Genomic DNA, 16,971 nt, shown 5'->3' on the forward strand with positions numbered 1-16,971 from the left:
AAATATTAGGTCATAGATTTCAAACATTCTGAATAGAATCGTGTTCGTGAACATATTTCTACTACGCTCAGTGACGAGTCCCTGTGTTTCAATACACTGCAGCAGTATTAATGAACTGGACACACACAGAAGATGCTGTGATTGAGGAGTCCTGAACTCTGAATAGAATTTTTAGCGATACAGTGCAGCTCTAATATCATCAGCTCATAAGGATTCGTTTACTTGATATTAGCACCCATATTTTTTCCTGCATATACAATACTAAAATGCAAAAAACATAACCATTTCGGTACAATTTTAAAAAAACAATCTTCACTAGTTTCTACTACTATACAATCATTTTATAAGAGTATTTTGTATTTAAAAAGGATGCACCAGAAATACTGTCTATACTTTCATACAGATATATTGTAACTAGAAGCTCTCACCTCATCATATTCGGCACGAGTTTTCTCACTCTGCGCGTGTGTGATTGTCTGTGTTCCACTGCTGTCCAGACTAATGATGCTCTCAGTAGGAGGTCTGGCACATTTCAAATCACTCTTTCTAGAGTCAGTGGTTCTGTAAGCTTCATAATTGTACATATGCTGTAAAGTTCCTGTTCCTCCTACGTCTGCGTAAAGGGGTGGATAATACGGAATAACTGGAAGATTGGCACCGGATTTGTAAAACATCCGCTCACGTCTCCATCTGTAGCATTTCACTGACAGTATAGCTATGATGGACACGATAAAGAGAAATGAAACTACAGCCAAGGCCAAGACTAGATAAAATGTCAGGTTGTCGTTGTATTCCTTCTCGTGCGTAAAGTCAGTGAACTCGGAGAGCACTTCAGGGAAAGTGTCCGCCACCGCCACGTTAACATTGACTGTAGCTGAACGAGAGGGCTGTCCGTTGTCCTCCACTACAACAGTGAGCTTCTGTTTCACAGCATCTTTATCAGTGACTTGGCGCACAGTTCTTATTTCTCCATTTTGTAAACCAACTTCAAAAAGCGCCCTATCTGTCGCTTTGTGTAGTTTATATGAGAGCCATGCATTCTGTCCTGAGTCCACATCCACTGCCACCACTTTAGTGACAAGATATCCCACATCTGCTGAACGAGGCACCATTTCAGCCACCACAGAGCCACCGGTTTGAACTGGATACAGAATCTGAGGCGCGTTGTCATTCTGGTCCTGAATAATAATTTTCACACTCACGTTGCTACTGAGAGGCGGGTTGCCTCCGTCCTGCGCTTTTACGCGAATATTAAATTCTTTTGTTTGCTCGAAATCGAAAGACCGAATAGCAAGAATCTCTCCGCTCTCTGCGTTAACTGAAATATAAGACGAAGCAGAAACTCCGTTCACAATAAGATCTTCTAAAAAATATGAAATGCGCGCATTATTCCCAGAGTCTCGGTCAGTTGCTGTCACTGCAAATATAGACACTCCAGGTGAATTATTTTCCATCACATAAGCGGTGTATGAGTGACGCTGGAAAACAGGGGGGTTGTCGTTTACATCAGATATTTTAAGCCTCAGTGTTTTATTTGTAGATAAAGATGGATAGCCTTCATCTGTAGCTGTGATCGTTATATTGTATTCAGAAAACATTTCACGGTCTAAAACGCGGTCAGTGACTAAACTATAGAAATTATTGGATGTCATTTTTATGCGAAACGGCAGATCTGAATTCAACGTGCATCTAATTTCACCGTTTTTCCCAGAGTCTATATCTTTAATGTTTAAGATTACTATTACAGTCTCCGGGATTGAATCTTCTGGGACATGGTTGGAAAATGAGATCACACTGATAACAGGGGAATTATCATTCACATCAATAATTTCAATGAAAAGTTTACAAGTATCACTTTGGCCGCCTTTATCTATCGCTTCGACATTAAATTCGTACTGCTTGGTTTTTTCAAAATCTAAGACACCTTTCACATTTATTTCTCCAGTGTCCGAATCAATGGTAAATAATTCCATTGCCTCTTTTGCTGTGCTTTGTGAAAACGAGTAGGTAACTTCTCCATTTGATCCTTTGTCCATGTCTGTAGCAGTAACTGTCACTACTAAACTACCTTTAGAAATATTTTCTGACAAAGACACTCGGTATATTGGCTGACTGAACACAGGAGAATTGTCGTTTGCATCAAGAACAGTGACAGTTATCTTAACCGTTCCTGATTTCTGTGGAGTACCACCATCAAATGCTGTCAATATTAAATTGTGCTCTTCCTGAAGCTCCCTGTCTAAAGGTGTTTTTAATACCATCTCAAAATATTTGGTACCGTCGCTAAGAGTTAATTCTTTCAAAGCGAAATGTTCCGTTGGATTAAGGGTGTAGCTCTGCAGTGCATTACTCCCAACATCGGGATCATGCGCACTTTGTAAAGAAAACCGTGCGCCTGGGGAAACAGATTCCGTTATTTCAATGTTCATTTGTTTTTTCTCAAAAGCAGGAGCATGATCATTTATGTCTATTATTTCTACATCGATGCGATGCAGCTCCACTGGATTATCTAGAATAATCTGAAAATGTAAAGAGCATGGAGAAACCTGAGCGCACAGCCCCTCTCTATCTATCCTCTCTTTTACTATCAGAGTGCCTTTATCCACATTGAGACCGATGTACTCACTACTGTCCTCCGTAAAGATCCGCGCTCGACCAGATTTAAGTCTCTTAACATCCAATCCGAGATCGTGAACGATATTTCCCACAAGCGATCCCTTGTTCATCTCCTCGAGAATAGAATAACGAACTTGGCCGTGCGTGACGGTCAGAAATAAGGAACATATCGCCAGAAATCGGGTCGACCACAAAATCGAACCAGTGAAGGAACCACATTTCCAGGCACAGAGAGATAAAAAGAAACGCGTATTTATATTGCTGTATTCCATCTTCGTCGATAAACACTTATTAGCGTGAAATAAAATAAATAGCCGTGTAATATCACAGCCTACTTCTAAGCAACAGCGTTGTTTGCAGATACTCGAGACACAACTGCAAATGAAGAACAAGAAATCGCAGTCTGTGTGATGTTTCTAAAGATAGGCGGACCTCTAAAGCGTTTAACCCCACACAGCCTGACCAACAGCGTCACCATGAGCAATAAAGAAATACTGCAAGGACCAAGCAGTCAAACAAATTAATTTAATTTCCAATTTAAATACACGTTTCGATGACATTTATTTTACTGTTATTTTAAAAAGGTTTTAAAAAGATTAACGTTTTTATTGTGGTTAAGCATCACTGCCATATATATAATTATATTATATTATCTTCCATTGCTAATGGAAGATAATATAATATAATGCCCAGAAATACTGATGAGCTTGAGGAGATGAGTTGATGAACAAAACCAACCAAAATTATTAAAGATTAAATTTAAAGGAATGTATTCAGAAGCACAAAAAATGTTTATCCCTGAATACATCTTACCTCATCTTCAGGGTCATTTGCCAGATGTTTTTTTTGCGTATGTGTGATTGTCTGTCTTCCACTGCTGTCCAGACTAATGATGCTCTCTGTAGGAGGTCTGGAGTATTTCAGGTCACTCTTTCTAGAGTCAGTAGTACTGTAAGCTTCATAATTGTACATATGCTGTAAAGTTCCTGTTCCTCCTACGTCTGCGTAAAGGGGTGGATAATACGGAATAACTGGAAGATTGGCAGCGGATTTGTAAAACATCCGCTTACTTCTCCATCTGTAGCATTTCACTGACAGTATAGCTATGATGGACACGATAAAAAGAAATGAAACTACAGCCAAAGCCAAGACTAGATAAAATGTCAGGTTGTTGTTGTATTCCTTCTCGTGCGTAAAGTCAGTGAACTCGGAGAGCACTTCAGGGAAAGTGTCCGCCACCGCCACGTTAACATTGACTGTAGCTGAACGAGAGGGCTGTCCGTTGTCCTCCACTACGACAGTGAGCTTCTGTTTCACAGCATCTTTATCAGTGACTTGGCGCACAGTTCTGATTTCTCCATTCTGTAAACCCACTTCAAACAGCGCTCTGTCTGTCGCTTTGTGTAGTTTGTATGAGAGCCATGCATTCTGTCCTGAGTCCACATCCACAGCCACCACTTTAGTGACAAGATATCCCACATCTGCTGAACGAGGCACCATTTCAGCCACCACAGAGCCACCAGTTTGTACTGGATACAGAATCTGAGGCGCGTTGTCATTCTGGTCCTGAATAATAATTTTTACACTCACGTTGCTACTGAGAGGCGGGTTGCCTCCGTCCTGTGCTTTTACGCGAATATTAAACTCTTTTGTTTGCTCGAAATCAAAAGACCGAATAGCAAGAATCTCTCCACTCTCTGCATTAACTGAAATATAAGACGAAGCAGAAACTCCGTTCACAGATAGATCTTCTAAAAAATAAGAAATGCGCGCATTATTCCCAGAGTCTCTGTCAGTTGCTGTCACTGCAAATATAGACACTCCAGGTGAATTATTTTCCATCACATAAGCGGTGTATGAGTGACGCTGAAAACCAGGGGGGTTGTCATTTATATCAGATATTTTAAGCGTTAGGGTTTTGTTACTAGACAAAGAGGGTGAACCTTCATCTGTAGCTGTGATTGTTATATTGTATTCAGAAAACATTTCACGATCTAAATTACGGTCCGTGACTAAATTGTAGAAATTACTGGATGTCGTTTTCATGCGAAACGGCAGATCTGAATTCACTGAACATTTAATTTGTCCGTTTTTCCCGCTGTCTATGTCTTTAACATTTAGGATTGCAATAACAGTTTCTGTGGCAGAATCCTCTGGAATCGGGTTAGAAAATGAGATAACACTGATAACAGGAGAATTATCATTAACATCAATAATTTCAACAAGCACTTTACTAGTATCAGATAATCCGCCTTTGTCAATCGCATCTACATTCAATTCGTACTGCTTGGATTTTTCAAAATCTAAAACACCTTTCACTTTTATTTCTCCAGTGTCCGAATTAATATCAAACAGTCCTATCTCCTCTTTTCCAGAGCTTTTTGAAAACGAATAGTTAACCTCTCCATTGGATCCTTTGTCCTTGTCAGTAGCACTAACTGTCACCACCAAACTATCTTTGTTGGCATTTTCTGACAAAGACACTCGGTATATTGGCTGACTGAACGCAGGAGAATTGTCGTTTACATCAAGAACAGTGACAGTTATTTTAACTGTTCCAGATTTCTGAGGAGTTCCACCATCAAATGCTGTCAAAATTAAATTGTGATCTTCCTGATGCTCTCTGTCTAAGGGCAGTTTTAATAGTAACTCAACATATTTAGTACCGTCGTTACGAGAGAATTCTTTCAAACTGAAATGATTTGCTGGATTAAGGGTGTATCTCTGCAGTGTATTCAGACCAACATCGGGATCATGCGCACTGTCTAAAGAAAATCGTGAACCAGGGACTGCAGTTTCCGGTATTTCAAATCTGATTTCTTTTCTTTCGAAAGCAGGTGCATGATCATTGATATCCAATATTTCAAAATCAATTCGATGCAGCTCCACTGGATTATCTAGAATAATCTGAAAATGTAAAGAGCATGGAGACACTTGAGCGCACAGCTCCTCTCTATCTATTCTCTCTCTCACTATCAGAATGCCTTTATCCACATTCAGACCGATGTACTCACGACTGTCCTCCGTAAAGATTCGCGCTCGACCGGATTTCAGTCTTTTGACATCCAAACCAAGATCCTGAACGATATTTCCCACGACAGATCCCTTGTTCATCTCCTCGGGAATAGAATAACGGACCTGCCCTTGCGCAGGGGCCATGACAAAAGCAAATAGAATCAGATGCATTGTCAGCCTCGTCGAAACTCTGACTGTAGAGCCGCTTATCTGATCATCGAGCGAACAAAGAAAACCCATATTGTAAACACCGTAGGGTACATAAGATTCAGAGATTTCAAAATAGTCTTAACTTATAAAAACAATTTGAAATGAAGTGAAAGGCAACTCATTCACGATTGGCGTTTAATTCAAAGAAAGTCCCAAGTGAAGAGAAAGCCAAGCGGAATGCAGTAAAAATACAAGGAAGGATCTTGGAATGAGCATTTCTAAGCTGAATCACTGACCAACAGCGTCACTCAGAGCATCAAAGAAATACTACAACTGTTCACGAAAGCCAGGAAAAAAAGATATACAGACAGACAGACAGACAGATGTAATCTGTTTGTAATACTCCAAACAATAGTAAAAATTGTGAACTCGTTGCGCTGTTTTGAACTGGATGGCACGGATTGACAAAACCGAGCAAAATCTATTTGCACACAACATTGCCCACAAGTAAATATATAAAGAATTCTACAAAGTATTGCAAATAAAGGTGTATTTAAAAATTCACAGTATATAATGTTTTGAAAGGCAAATACTCATATTGCCAGAGATGTGTTAGCACCATCATATATGATGAATTATATAAGTTATAAAATCAATCCTTCAAAGACCTTAAAATGTTGGCTCACAGATTTCTACCACATTGGGTTGAATCGTGGTCGTCAAATATTTCTAGTACTCCTTACTCACTGACGAGTCTCTGTGTTTTAATACACTGCTACAGTATCCTTTTAACAGACAGACAATTGTAAGTTTGAGAAGTCCTGAACTATCATGTTCTAAAGTCTAAAGTTTTAATGTTATTGCCTTATCTAGAATAGCATGAAAGTCCCTTTACATGACATTAACTGGCATACATTGGTTTGCAATTAAAAAATACTATATACATAATACATTAGTATTCGATACAAAATAAAAAACGACACAACCATATAAGAATCTTAAAACACTTTTCCGTTTAAAGTGCATGTATCAAAAACAGTACCTGTCACCATATATATAAGTTTTTCTCACCTCATCATATGTGGCATCATATGGTTTCTCCGTTTGACCATGTGTGATCGTCTGTGTTCCACTGCTGTCCAGACTAATGATGCTCTCAGTAGGAGGTCTGGAATATTTCAGATCACTCTTTCTAGAGTCAGTGGTTCTGTAAGCTTCATAATTGTACATATGCTGTAAAGTTCCTGTTCCCCCTACGTCTGCGTAAAGAGGTGGATAATACGGAATGACTGGAAGATTGGCACCGGATTTGTAAAACATCCGCTCACGTCTCCATCTGTAACATTTCACTGACAGTATAGCTATGATGGAGACGATAAAGAGAAATGAAACTACAGCCAAGGCCAAGACTAGATAAAATGTCAGGTTGTCGTTATATTCCTTCTCGTGCGTAAAGTCAGTGAACTCGGAGAGCACTTCAGGGAAAGTGTCCGCCACCGCCACGTTAACATTGACTGTAGCTGAACGAGAGGGCTGTCCGTTGTCCTCCACTACAACAGTGAGCTTCTGTTTCACAGCATCTTTATCAGTGACTTGGCGCACAGTTCTTATTTCTCCATTCTGTAAACCCACTTCAAACAGCGCTCTGTCTGTCGCTTTGTGCAGTTTATATGAGAGCCATGCATTCTGTCCTGAGTCCACATCCACAGCCACCACTTTAGTGACAAGATATCCCACATCTGCTGAACGAGGCACCATTTCAGCTACTACAGAGCCACCAGTTTGTACTGGATACAGAATCTGAGGCGCGTTGTCATTCTGGTCCTGAATAATAATTTTTACACTCACGTTGCTACTGAGAGGCGGGTTGCCTCCGTCCTGCGCTTTTACACGAATATTAAACTCTTTTGTTTGCTCGAAATCAAAAGACCGAATAGCAAGAATCTCTCCGCTCTCTGCGTTTACTGAAATATAAGACGAAGCAGAAACTCCGTTCACAGAAAGATCTTCTAAAAAATATGAAATGCGCGCATTATTCCCAGAGTCTCTGTCAGTTGCTGTCACTGCAAATATAGACACTCCAGGTGAATTATTTTCCATCACGTAAGCGGTGTATGAGTGACGCTGGAAAACAGGGGGGTTGTCGTTTACGTCAGAAATTTTAAGCCGTAATGTTTTATTTGTAGATAAAGATGGAGAACCTTCATCTGTAGCTGTAATCGTTATATTGTAATCAAATATTTTCTCACGATCTAAATATTGCGCAGTGACTAAGCTGTAGAAGTTTGTTGAGGTAGGTTTAATTTTGAATGGCGCGTCTTGAGCTGTCGTACATTTCACATTTCCATTTTTTCCTGAATCTAAATCTTTAACATTCAGCATTGCTATTATAGTGTCGGGTGTGGCGTCTTCAGGAATTGCATTAGAGAATGAAATTAAGCTTATGACTGGCGCATTATCATTAATATCAGCAATTTCAATCGTCACTTTGGAGGAATCTGTCAAGCCTCCATTGTCTGTTGCTTCTACATTTATTTGAAAATGTTTTGCTTTTTCGAAATCGAGTTCACCATTAACAGTAATATCACCTGTTTCAGGGTCAATATTAAACAAATTCAAGTTCTTTCCTGTGCTTTGCGAAAATGAATACGTCACTTTACTGTTTGGGCCTTGGTCTTTATCATTAGCAGATACTGTTGTCACATGCGTTCCCTTGGGTGAATTTTCCAACAGAGTAGATCGATATAAAGGCAAACTAAAGACAGGCGCATTATCATTGGCGTCAACAACTGTAACAGTTATCTTCACAGTACTAGATTTTTGTGGGCTACCGCCATCATATGCTGTTAAAATTAATGTATGCTCTTCTTGATTCTCTCTATCTAATGATTTTTGCAACACCATTTGTACGTGTTTTAAACCATTATTATCAGTCAATTCTTTCAAAGCAAAATGATCTGTTGGGTGAAGTGTGTATCTCTGAAGAGAATTGTCTCCTACATCCGGGTCATATGCGCTATCCAAAGAAAATTTAGCTCCTGAGACAGCCATCTCACTTATCTGAAAACTGATTTCTCGTCTCGCAAAAAATGGAGCATTATCATTTATATCCAAAATTTCAATATCGATTTGATGCAGCTCCATTGGTTTATCTAGAATAATCTGAAAATGTAAAGAGCATGGAGAAACCTGAGCGCACAGCTCCTCTCTATCTATACTCTCTTTTACTATCAGAGTGCCTTTGTCCACATTTAGACCAATGTACTCACGACTGTCCTCCGTAAAGATCCGCGCTCGACCAGATTTCAGTCTCTTAACATCCAAACCGAGATCCTGAACGATATTTCCCACAACCGATCCCCTGTTCATCTCCTCGGGAATAGAATAACGGACCTGCCCGTAAGCAACGGTCAGAAATAAGGAACATATCGCCAGAAATCGGATCGAGCACAAAATCATACCAGTGAAGGAACTACATTTCCAGGCGTATAGAGATAAAAAGAAACGCGCATTCCAATTGCTGTATTCCATCTTCATCAATAAACACTCATTAGCGTGAAATAAAATAAACAGCGGTGTAATATCATAGCATAATTCTAAGCAACACCTTTGTTCACACGCATTTGAGACACAGCTACCAATGAAGAAAAAAATCGCAGTCTGTGTGATGTTTCAAAAGAAAGGCGGACCTCATTAGCGTTTAAAACCCACACAGCCTGACCAACAGCGTCACCGTGAGCACCAAAGAAATACTACAAGGACCACAGAGTCAAAAAATTAATTACATTTCCAATTTAGATACACGTTTCGTTGGCATATCTATGTAACTGTTATTTTGAAAAGGTTTTAAAAAGATTAACGTTTTTATTAAGCGGTTAAGCATCACCGTGTTGCTACTAGAAGATAATGATGAGTTGATAAACAAAAACAAACAAAAATGATTAAGGATTAGATTTAAATCAATGTATTCAGGGGCACAAAAATGTTTATCTATGCATGCATCTTACCTCATCTTCAGGGTCATTTGCCAGATGTTTTTTTTGCGCATGTGTGATTGTCTGAGTTCCACTGCTGTCCAGACTAATGATGCTCTCAGTAGGAGGTCTGGAATATTTCAGGTCACTTTTTCTAGAGTCAGTGGTTCTGTAAGCTTCATAATTGTATAAATGCTGTAAAGTTCCTGTTCCTCCTACGTCTGCGTAAAGAGGTGGATAATACGGAATGACTGGAAGATTGGCACCGGATTTGTAAAACATCCGCTCACGTCTCCATCTGTAACATTTCACTGACAGTATAGCTATGATGGACACGATAAAGAGAAATGAAACTACAGCCAATGCCAAGACTAGATAAAATGTCAGGTTGTCGTTATATTCCTTCTCGGGCGTAAAGTCAGTGAACTCGGAGAGCACTTCAGGGAAAGTGTCCGCCACCGCCACGTTAACATTGACTGTAGCTGAACGAGAGGGCTGTCCGTTGTCCTCCACTACAACAGTGAGCTTTTGTTTCACAGCATCTTTATCAGTGACTTGGCGTACGGTTCTTATTTCTCCATTCTGTAAACCCACTTCAAACAGCGCTCTGTCTGTCGCTTTGAGTAGTTTATATGAGAGCCATGCATTCTGTCCTGAGTCCACATCCACTGCCACCACTTTAGTGACAAGATATCCCACATCTGCTGAACGAGGCACCATTTCAGCCACTACAGAGCCACCAGTTTGTACTGGATACAGAATCTGAGGCGCGTTGTCATTCTGGTCCTGAATAATAATTTTTACACTCACGTTGCTACTGAGAGGCGGGTTGCCTCCGTCCTGTGCTTTTACGCGAATATTAAACTCTTTAGTTTGCTCGTAATCGAAAGGCCGTATAGCAAGAATCTCTCCGCTCTCTGCGTTTACTGAAACACAAGAGGAAGCAGAAACTCCGTTCACAGAAATATCTTCTAAAAAATATGAAATGCGCGCATTATTCCCAGAGTCTTTGTCAGTTGCTGTCATTGCAAATATAGACACTCCGGGTGAATTATTTTCCATTACATAAGCGGTGTATGAGTGACGCTGGAAAACAGGGGCGTTGTCGTTGACATCGGATATTTTAAGCATCAGTGTTTTATTTGAAGAGAAAGATGGAGAACCTTCATCACTAACAGTGATTGTTATATTATATGCTGGTGTAATTTCTCTATCTAAAATCTGATCCGTTACTAAACTGTAAAAATTTAAGGTCGACGGTTTAACTTTAAAAGGCACGTGTGGATTAATAGAACATTTCACTTGTCCGTTTTTACCCGAATCGGCGTCTTTCACGTTCAGCATCGCTATCACTGTCTCTGGAGCGGAGTTTTCCGCGACTGGATTAGAGAAAGAAATTACGCTGATAACAGGAGCATTGTCATTAACATCGATTAATTCAATATCCACTTTGCACGAGTCCTTTAGGCCACCATTATCTGTTGCCTCAACTGTTAACTGAAATTGTTTTGTCTTCTCGTAATCTAGATCATCTTTGACAGTGATATCACCCGTGTTAGCATCGATATTGAATAGGTTTTGTGCTTTTCCAGAACTAGAGGAAAAGGAATAGACCACATCACTGTTTGATCCTTTGTCTCTATCTGATGCATGTACTCTTGCAACAAACGTTCCCCTCGGCGAATTTTCTGACAAAGATGCTCTATACAAAGTCTGACTAAATATTGGAGCATTGTCGTTTACATCCATTACAGACACAGTGATTTTAACCGTCCCAGACTTCGGTGGGCTTCCTCCATCGACAGCTGTTAAAATTAAATGATGCATCTCTTGTTGTTCTCTGTCAAGAGGTGCTTTTAAAATCATTTCGACATATTTTAGGCCGTCATTCCCAGTCACTTCCTTTAATGCAAAATGGTCAGATGGACTGAGTGCGTATTTCTGCAGGGCATTCAAATTTACATCAGGGTCATGAGCATTGTCTAAAGAAAATCTCGCACCAGTCAGTGCTAGCTCACTTATATCGATAGTGATTTCCTTTTTTGCAAAAACAGGAGCATGATCGTTGATGTCTAATATTTCTACATCAATTCTATGTAATTCCATTGGATTATCTAGAATAATCTGAAAATGTAAAGAGCATGGAGAAATCTGAGCGCACAGCTCCTCTCTATCTAACCTTTCTCTAACTATCAGCGTGCCTTTGTCCACATTCAGTCCGATGTACTCACGACTGTCTTCAGTAAACATCCGCGCTCGACCAGCTTTCAGTCTCTTAATATCCAAACCGAGATCCTGGACGATATTTCCCACAACCGATCCCTTGTTCATCTCCTCGGGAATAGAATAACGGACCTGCCCGTGCGCAACGGCCACAAAAATGCAAAAGAGAACTACAAGATACAGACGGCGACACAAAACCCAGAAGCTTTTCCCGGTGTCGAGAGAACACATATTTTAAAGGTTATTATCTGCTCAAAACGATGCAAAATAAATGATTGTGTTCAAATAATCGTTAAATGGAATGTAGTATCTGAAAATATTAGTAGACAACACTACCCGAGTTTTTCTACGGTGTAGATCTATTCTAAAATGATGAGATATACTGCAGTCTGCGTGATGTCAGAACACTGGGAGGATCTACTAATAGACATTTAAACTCTTCACATCCTGACCAAGAGCGGCACTTAGAGCCCTGAAGAAATACTGCACCGAAAATACAATTATGTGATTGTGGCTTAAACAGAAATAGAATACTTGTTTAAATTGAACATCTGTAATTGGTGGTACTTTATATATGCTAAACTATACCAGTGTAATTCCGCTGATAATTATTTGCAGTTTCATTATTTTCTGTCTGCACATGTTTGTTGTCTGTGCTCCCCTGCTGTCCAAATTAATGATTCACTCTGCGTGTTGGGTGTTCTGAGTGCTTAATGCCTCTCTCTGGCCTACTGTGATAACTATACTTTAGAGTCACTACTTTGATTTGCAAGTCACCCACTAATGTCTGCATTTGTAGCATTTGAATGGTAGCATGCTTATGATGGATAATTCTCGTTGTAACATTTCCCTGTTTCTTCAAAAGAAATGCTGATTCACCTACATGGCTTCTTAGTTTTTAAAATTTTAAACACTATGTATTATATATCAATACTAATTTGGTACAGCTTAATAGAATTGACTAGAATCATAATTTAACTGTAGTTATTCAAGAAGATAAAAACTAAATCAAGAAGCTTTGTGCAATTTTGGTGTCTTTACATCAAACAGCTTTGCACAGTTTTTGACTGAAGAGGCAGGAACTAAACAAGCACTGAATACAGACAGAAAAAAAACAAAGTGAAAAAAAAATATATGTATGGTGGGCCATTTCAACTTGTTTATACGCTAACACAACAAATGTTAAAGGTTTGGCTTTGGTCATTTAGGAGCTAAAGATCAGTCTTCATTTAAGCACCATGGACAGCAGTACATATCGGCAGTACAGACCTTTTCACTAACTCAGCCTAATTAAAAAGTGTTGGAACAGGGTCTGACATTACATATAATTTAAAGAAATGTTTTGGGGAAGGTCAGCAAACACAATACTTTTTCTCATATTCTTCTCATACTGTATGTTGCCCATGTGGAATAGCAGGCATGTTACAATTTGACTGTACTAGTCTTGTTATCTTAAGACACTTTATCAGGGCCATAGGCAGGATATTTTAAATACTGAGGTCAGGAGAATAGAAATATGTATTGTATTGTATTGTATTGTATTGTATTGTATTGTAATAAAACATAGATACTCAAGCCCAAACTAAAAACACAAAAAAACAAAAGGTATATTGCAAAAAATGTTTGATTTTGCCTCACAACAGTAGATTTGATCACACTACATTTGTCATCATTAATCTGGGCAATGTTAACTGCATTAACGTTACACCGCCTACAGCTTCAGGACAAAACAGATAGCATTATATAAGATAAAAAATACTAGCTTGATGGGGGTTGTAGTTACATGGTGTTCTGTTTAAATTGTGAATGTTTTTATTCTGGTACAGTCACACAGCAGCACACTTCTATCTTTAATTCCATCACTGTCTGCTCTCCATTCTGAAACTATCATGTGTCACTCTCCTGTTTCTGTAAGTGGTAATTGTTTGAGATGTTTATCAAACATCACATAAAAAAAACACTGGATTGTAGTCATTAGAATTGATTGGCACAGAATTAATTAGAAAAATAAATTAAACTACATGAACTTCTGGTTGCTTAGCACTATTCATGACACTAGCAATTTATCTTCATGGAAAAAAATAATATAGACCAGGAAAAAAATACAGATCACAACTTTGGTGCCTATGGACAAGCAATTCATCATTTAATTTCAAACGCCATGAACCCTGTAACGTGTTTGCAAGTTAATAATAGTAGACTTTTAGAACAGTTGGATATCTTTACTGTCATTATGACTATGCCTAAAACATTATGATTATTTTAGAAGATCTGAGTCCAAAACATTTTAGAAATCTCACCTGCTCACCAAAATTGGTTAGTTTCTCCATCTGATCATGAGTCAGTGTTTCTGTTCCATTGTTGTCCAGACTAATGATGTCCTGTTCAGATGTCCGTGTGTATTTCAAATCACTTCTTCTTGAGTCAGTAGTTCTGTAAACTTCATAATTGTACATATGCTGTAAAGTTCCTGTTCCCCCTACATCTGCGTAAAGGGGTGGATAATATGGAATAACTGGCAGACTAGCACCAGATTTGTAAAGCATCCGCTCACGTCTCCATCTGTAACATTTCACTGACAGTATAGCTATGATGGACACGATAAAGAGAAAAGAAACTACAGCCAAGGCCAAGACTAGATAAAATGTTAGGTTGTCATTGTATTCCTTGTCGTGCGTAAAGTCGGAGTACTCGGAGAGCACTTCAGGGAAAGTGTCCGCCACCGCCACGTTAACATTGACTGTAGCTGAACGAGAGGGCTGTCCGTTGTCCTCCACTAAAACTGTGAGCTTCTGTTTCACAGGATCTTTATCAGTGACTTGGCGCACAGTTCTTATTTCTCCATTCTGTAAGCCCACTTCAAACAGCGCTCTGTCTGCCGCTTTGTGCAGTTTGTATGAGAGCCATGCATTCTGTCCTGAGTCCACATCCACAGCCACCACTTTAGTGACAAGATATCCCACATCTGCTGAACGAGGCACCATTTCAGCCACTACAGAGCCACCAGTTTGTACTGGATACAGAATCTGAGGCGCGTTGTCATTCTGGTCCTGAATAATAATTTTCACACTCACGTTGCTACTGAGAGGCGGGTTGCCTCCGTCCTGTGCTTTTACACTGAACTTAAAATGTTTAATTTGCTCATAATCAAAAGATCGCACTGCATGTATAATGCCACTATCAGCACTAACGGACACGTAAGATGAAACTGACACCCCATTTACCATTGAATCCTCCAGCATATAAGAAACATGAGCATTCTGTTTTGAGTCTGCGTCTCTTGCTTTGACTTTGAACATGGAGAGACCTGGTATGTTATTTTCTAAAACTGAGGCCTCATATGAACTCTTCTCAAAGACAGGTGCGTTGTCATTGATATCGGATATCTGCAAAGAGAGAGTGATGCTGCTGGAGCGTGAGGGAGTTCCCTCATCAGTGCACACCACAATAATGTTATACTCAGACTTTGTTTCTCGATCTAAATCACTCTCTGTCACCAAAGTGAAGAATTTGTTCGCCGTTGATTTTAGGGTAAATGGTATATTTGGATTTAGGAAACAGTGAACCTCCCCATTTTCACCAAAGTCTGGGTCTTGGACGTTTATCATTGTCACAACAGTGTCCGCTTTTGAATCTTCAGATATGGTATTAAGTTTAGACATTATATTAATAACTGGAGTATTATCATTTATATCATTAACCTCTACATTAACTTTACAAGAATCAGTTAAACCACCATCATCAGTTGCTTGCACATGAATTTGATGATGATGAGACTTTTCATAATCTAGATTTCCAGACACTTTAACCTCACCACTGGTCTCATTAATTTCAAACAATACAGAAATAATTTCGAGTGTATTTGTTATAGAATATTTTATTTTACCATTAGATCCTTTGTCGGCATCCGTGGCGTTCACTGTCGTAACCACCGTGCCTTTTGGGGAATTCTCTTTAATGGTTGCCTTATATACTTCTTGTGTAAAAACAGGCGCATTGTCATTTACATCTAACACTGTGATATGTATCTGTGCAGTGCCAGATAATGGCGGGTCGCCCCCATCTATAGCAATGAGCACTAAAGAGATCTGCTCTTGCTTTTCACGATCAAGCGGTTTGTGAAGAATCATTTCGACTATCTTACTTCCATCTAGCTGACTTTGTAGTTTTAAAGAAAAATTGTCTGTGGGATTCAGGGAATAACTTTGAAGACTATTTAAACCAACATCCGGGTCCACCGCTCTTTCTAAAACAAATTTCGCCCCAGATACAGCTGACTCACTAATTCTGAAATTCATTTCCGTTCTTTTGAAAAATGGAGAGTTGTCGTTTACATCTTGAACCTCGACGGTTACACTATAAAATTCCATTGGATTTTCAAGAATAATCTGAAAATGCAGCGCACATGGCGTTGTCTGCCCACACAGAGTCTCTCGGTCTATTCTCTCTTTGATAAGCAACGTTCCCGTTTTTATATTCAGCTCGATGTATTCAGTGCCGTCACCAGTAAAAATACGAGCTTTACCTGATTTCAATCTTTTTACATCTAAACCCAAATCGTGCGCAATGTTACCGACCAAAGAACCTTTCGACATTTCCTCTGGAATGGAGTAACTGACCTGCCCGTGCACTGAAGATAGGAAGAGAAGACAAATAACTAATAGTACTTGCAGCGCCATTGTTCTGTCCGGAAATTTTCTGCTCCAAAACGAAAAAGAATATAATCCAACCAGGTATGATTAAATACTGGTGACTGCGTAAATGCGTCAGATGACTGATAAGTATAAAGATCAAATATTTTGGAGAGTATTTTGGTAGTTCGACTCTGCTTTTATCTCACCGTGCTCTGTTCATCGCTTTCTCTGTGTACGCGTCTGTGTAAAGGGGGTGGTTCTGGAAAAAAAAAATCTGCAGTATGCAACTCTTTGACCTACAGCGGCACTATGAGTTCAGAGTACAGAACTACACAAATATGTGAGATATTAATTACACG

At 39.3% G+C, this 16,971-nt stretch overlaps 1 protein-coding gene across 11 annotated transcripts in view; it reads right to left on the reverse strand.

The window, feature by feature from the left end:
- The window catches only part of LOC131364610 (protocadherin gamma-A11-like), a 106,939-nt gene that overhangs the window by 74,104 nt on the left and 15,864 nt on the right, over positions 1–16,971 (reverse strand). Inside the window, exon 1 of one of the 11 annotated variants that reach the window (XM_058407806.1) lies at positions 14,279–16,840. The exons of 5 other annotated variants lie outside the window; for them this stretch is intronic. In XM_058407806.1, coding sequence (XP_058263789.1) covers positions 14,279–16,657 — 2,379 coding nt within the window. In that variant the 5' untranslated portion in view covers positions 16,658–16,840. Of the gene's footprint in view, positions 1–428; positions 2,986–3,429; positions 5,983–6,852; positions 9,424–9,788; positions 12,340–14,278; positions 16,861–16,971 lie in introns of those variants that run through there. 5 more of the 11 variants (XM_058407801.1, XM_058407785.1, XM_058407788.1 and 2 more) reach the window with 5 other exon arrangements.

This window comes from Hemibagrus wyckioides, linkage group LG14 (genome assembly GCF_019097595.1).
Source record: "Hemibagrus wyckioides isolate EC202008001 linkage group LG14, SWU_Hwy_1.0, whole genome shotgun sequence".
Classification (NCBI taxonomy): domain Eukaryota; kingdom Metazoa; phylum Chordata; class Actinopteri; order Siluriformes; family Bagridae; genus Hemibagrus; species Hemibagrus wyckioides.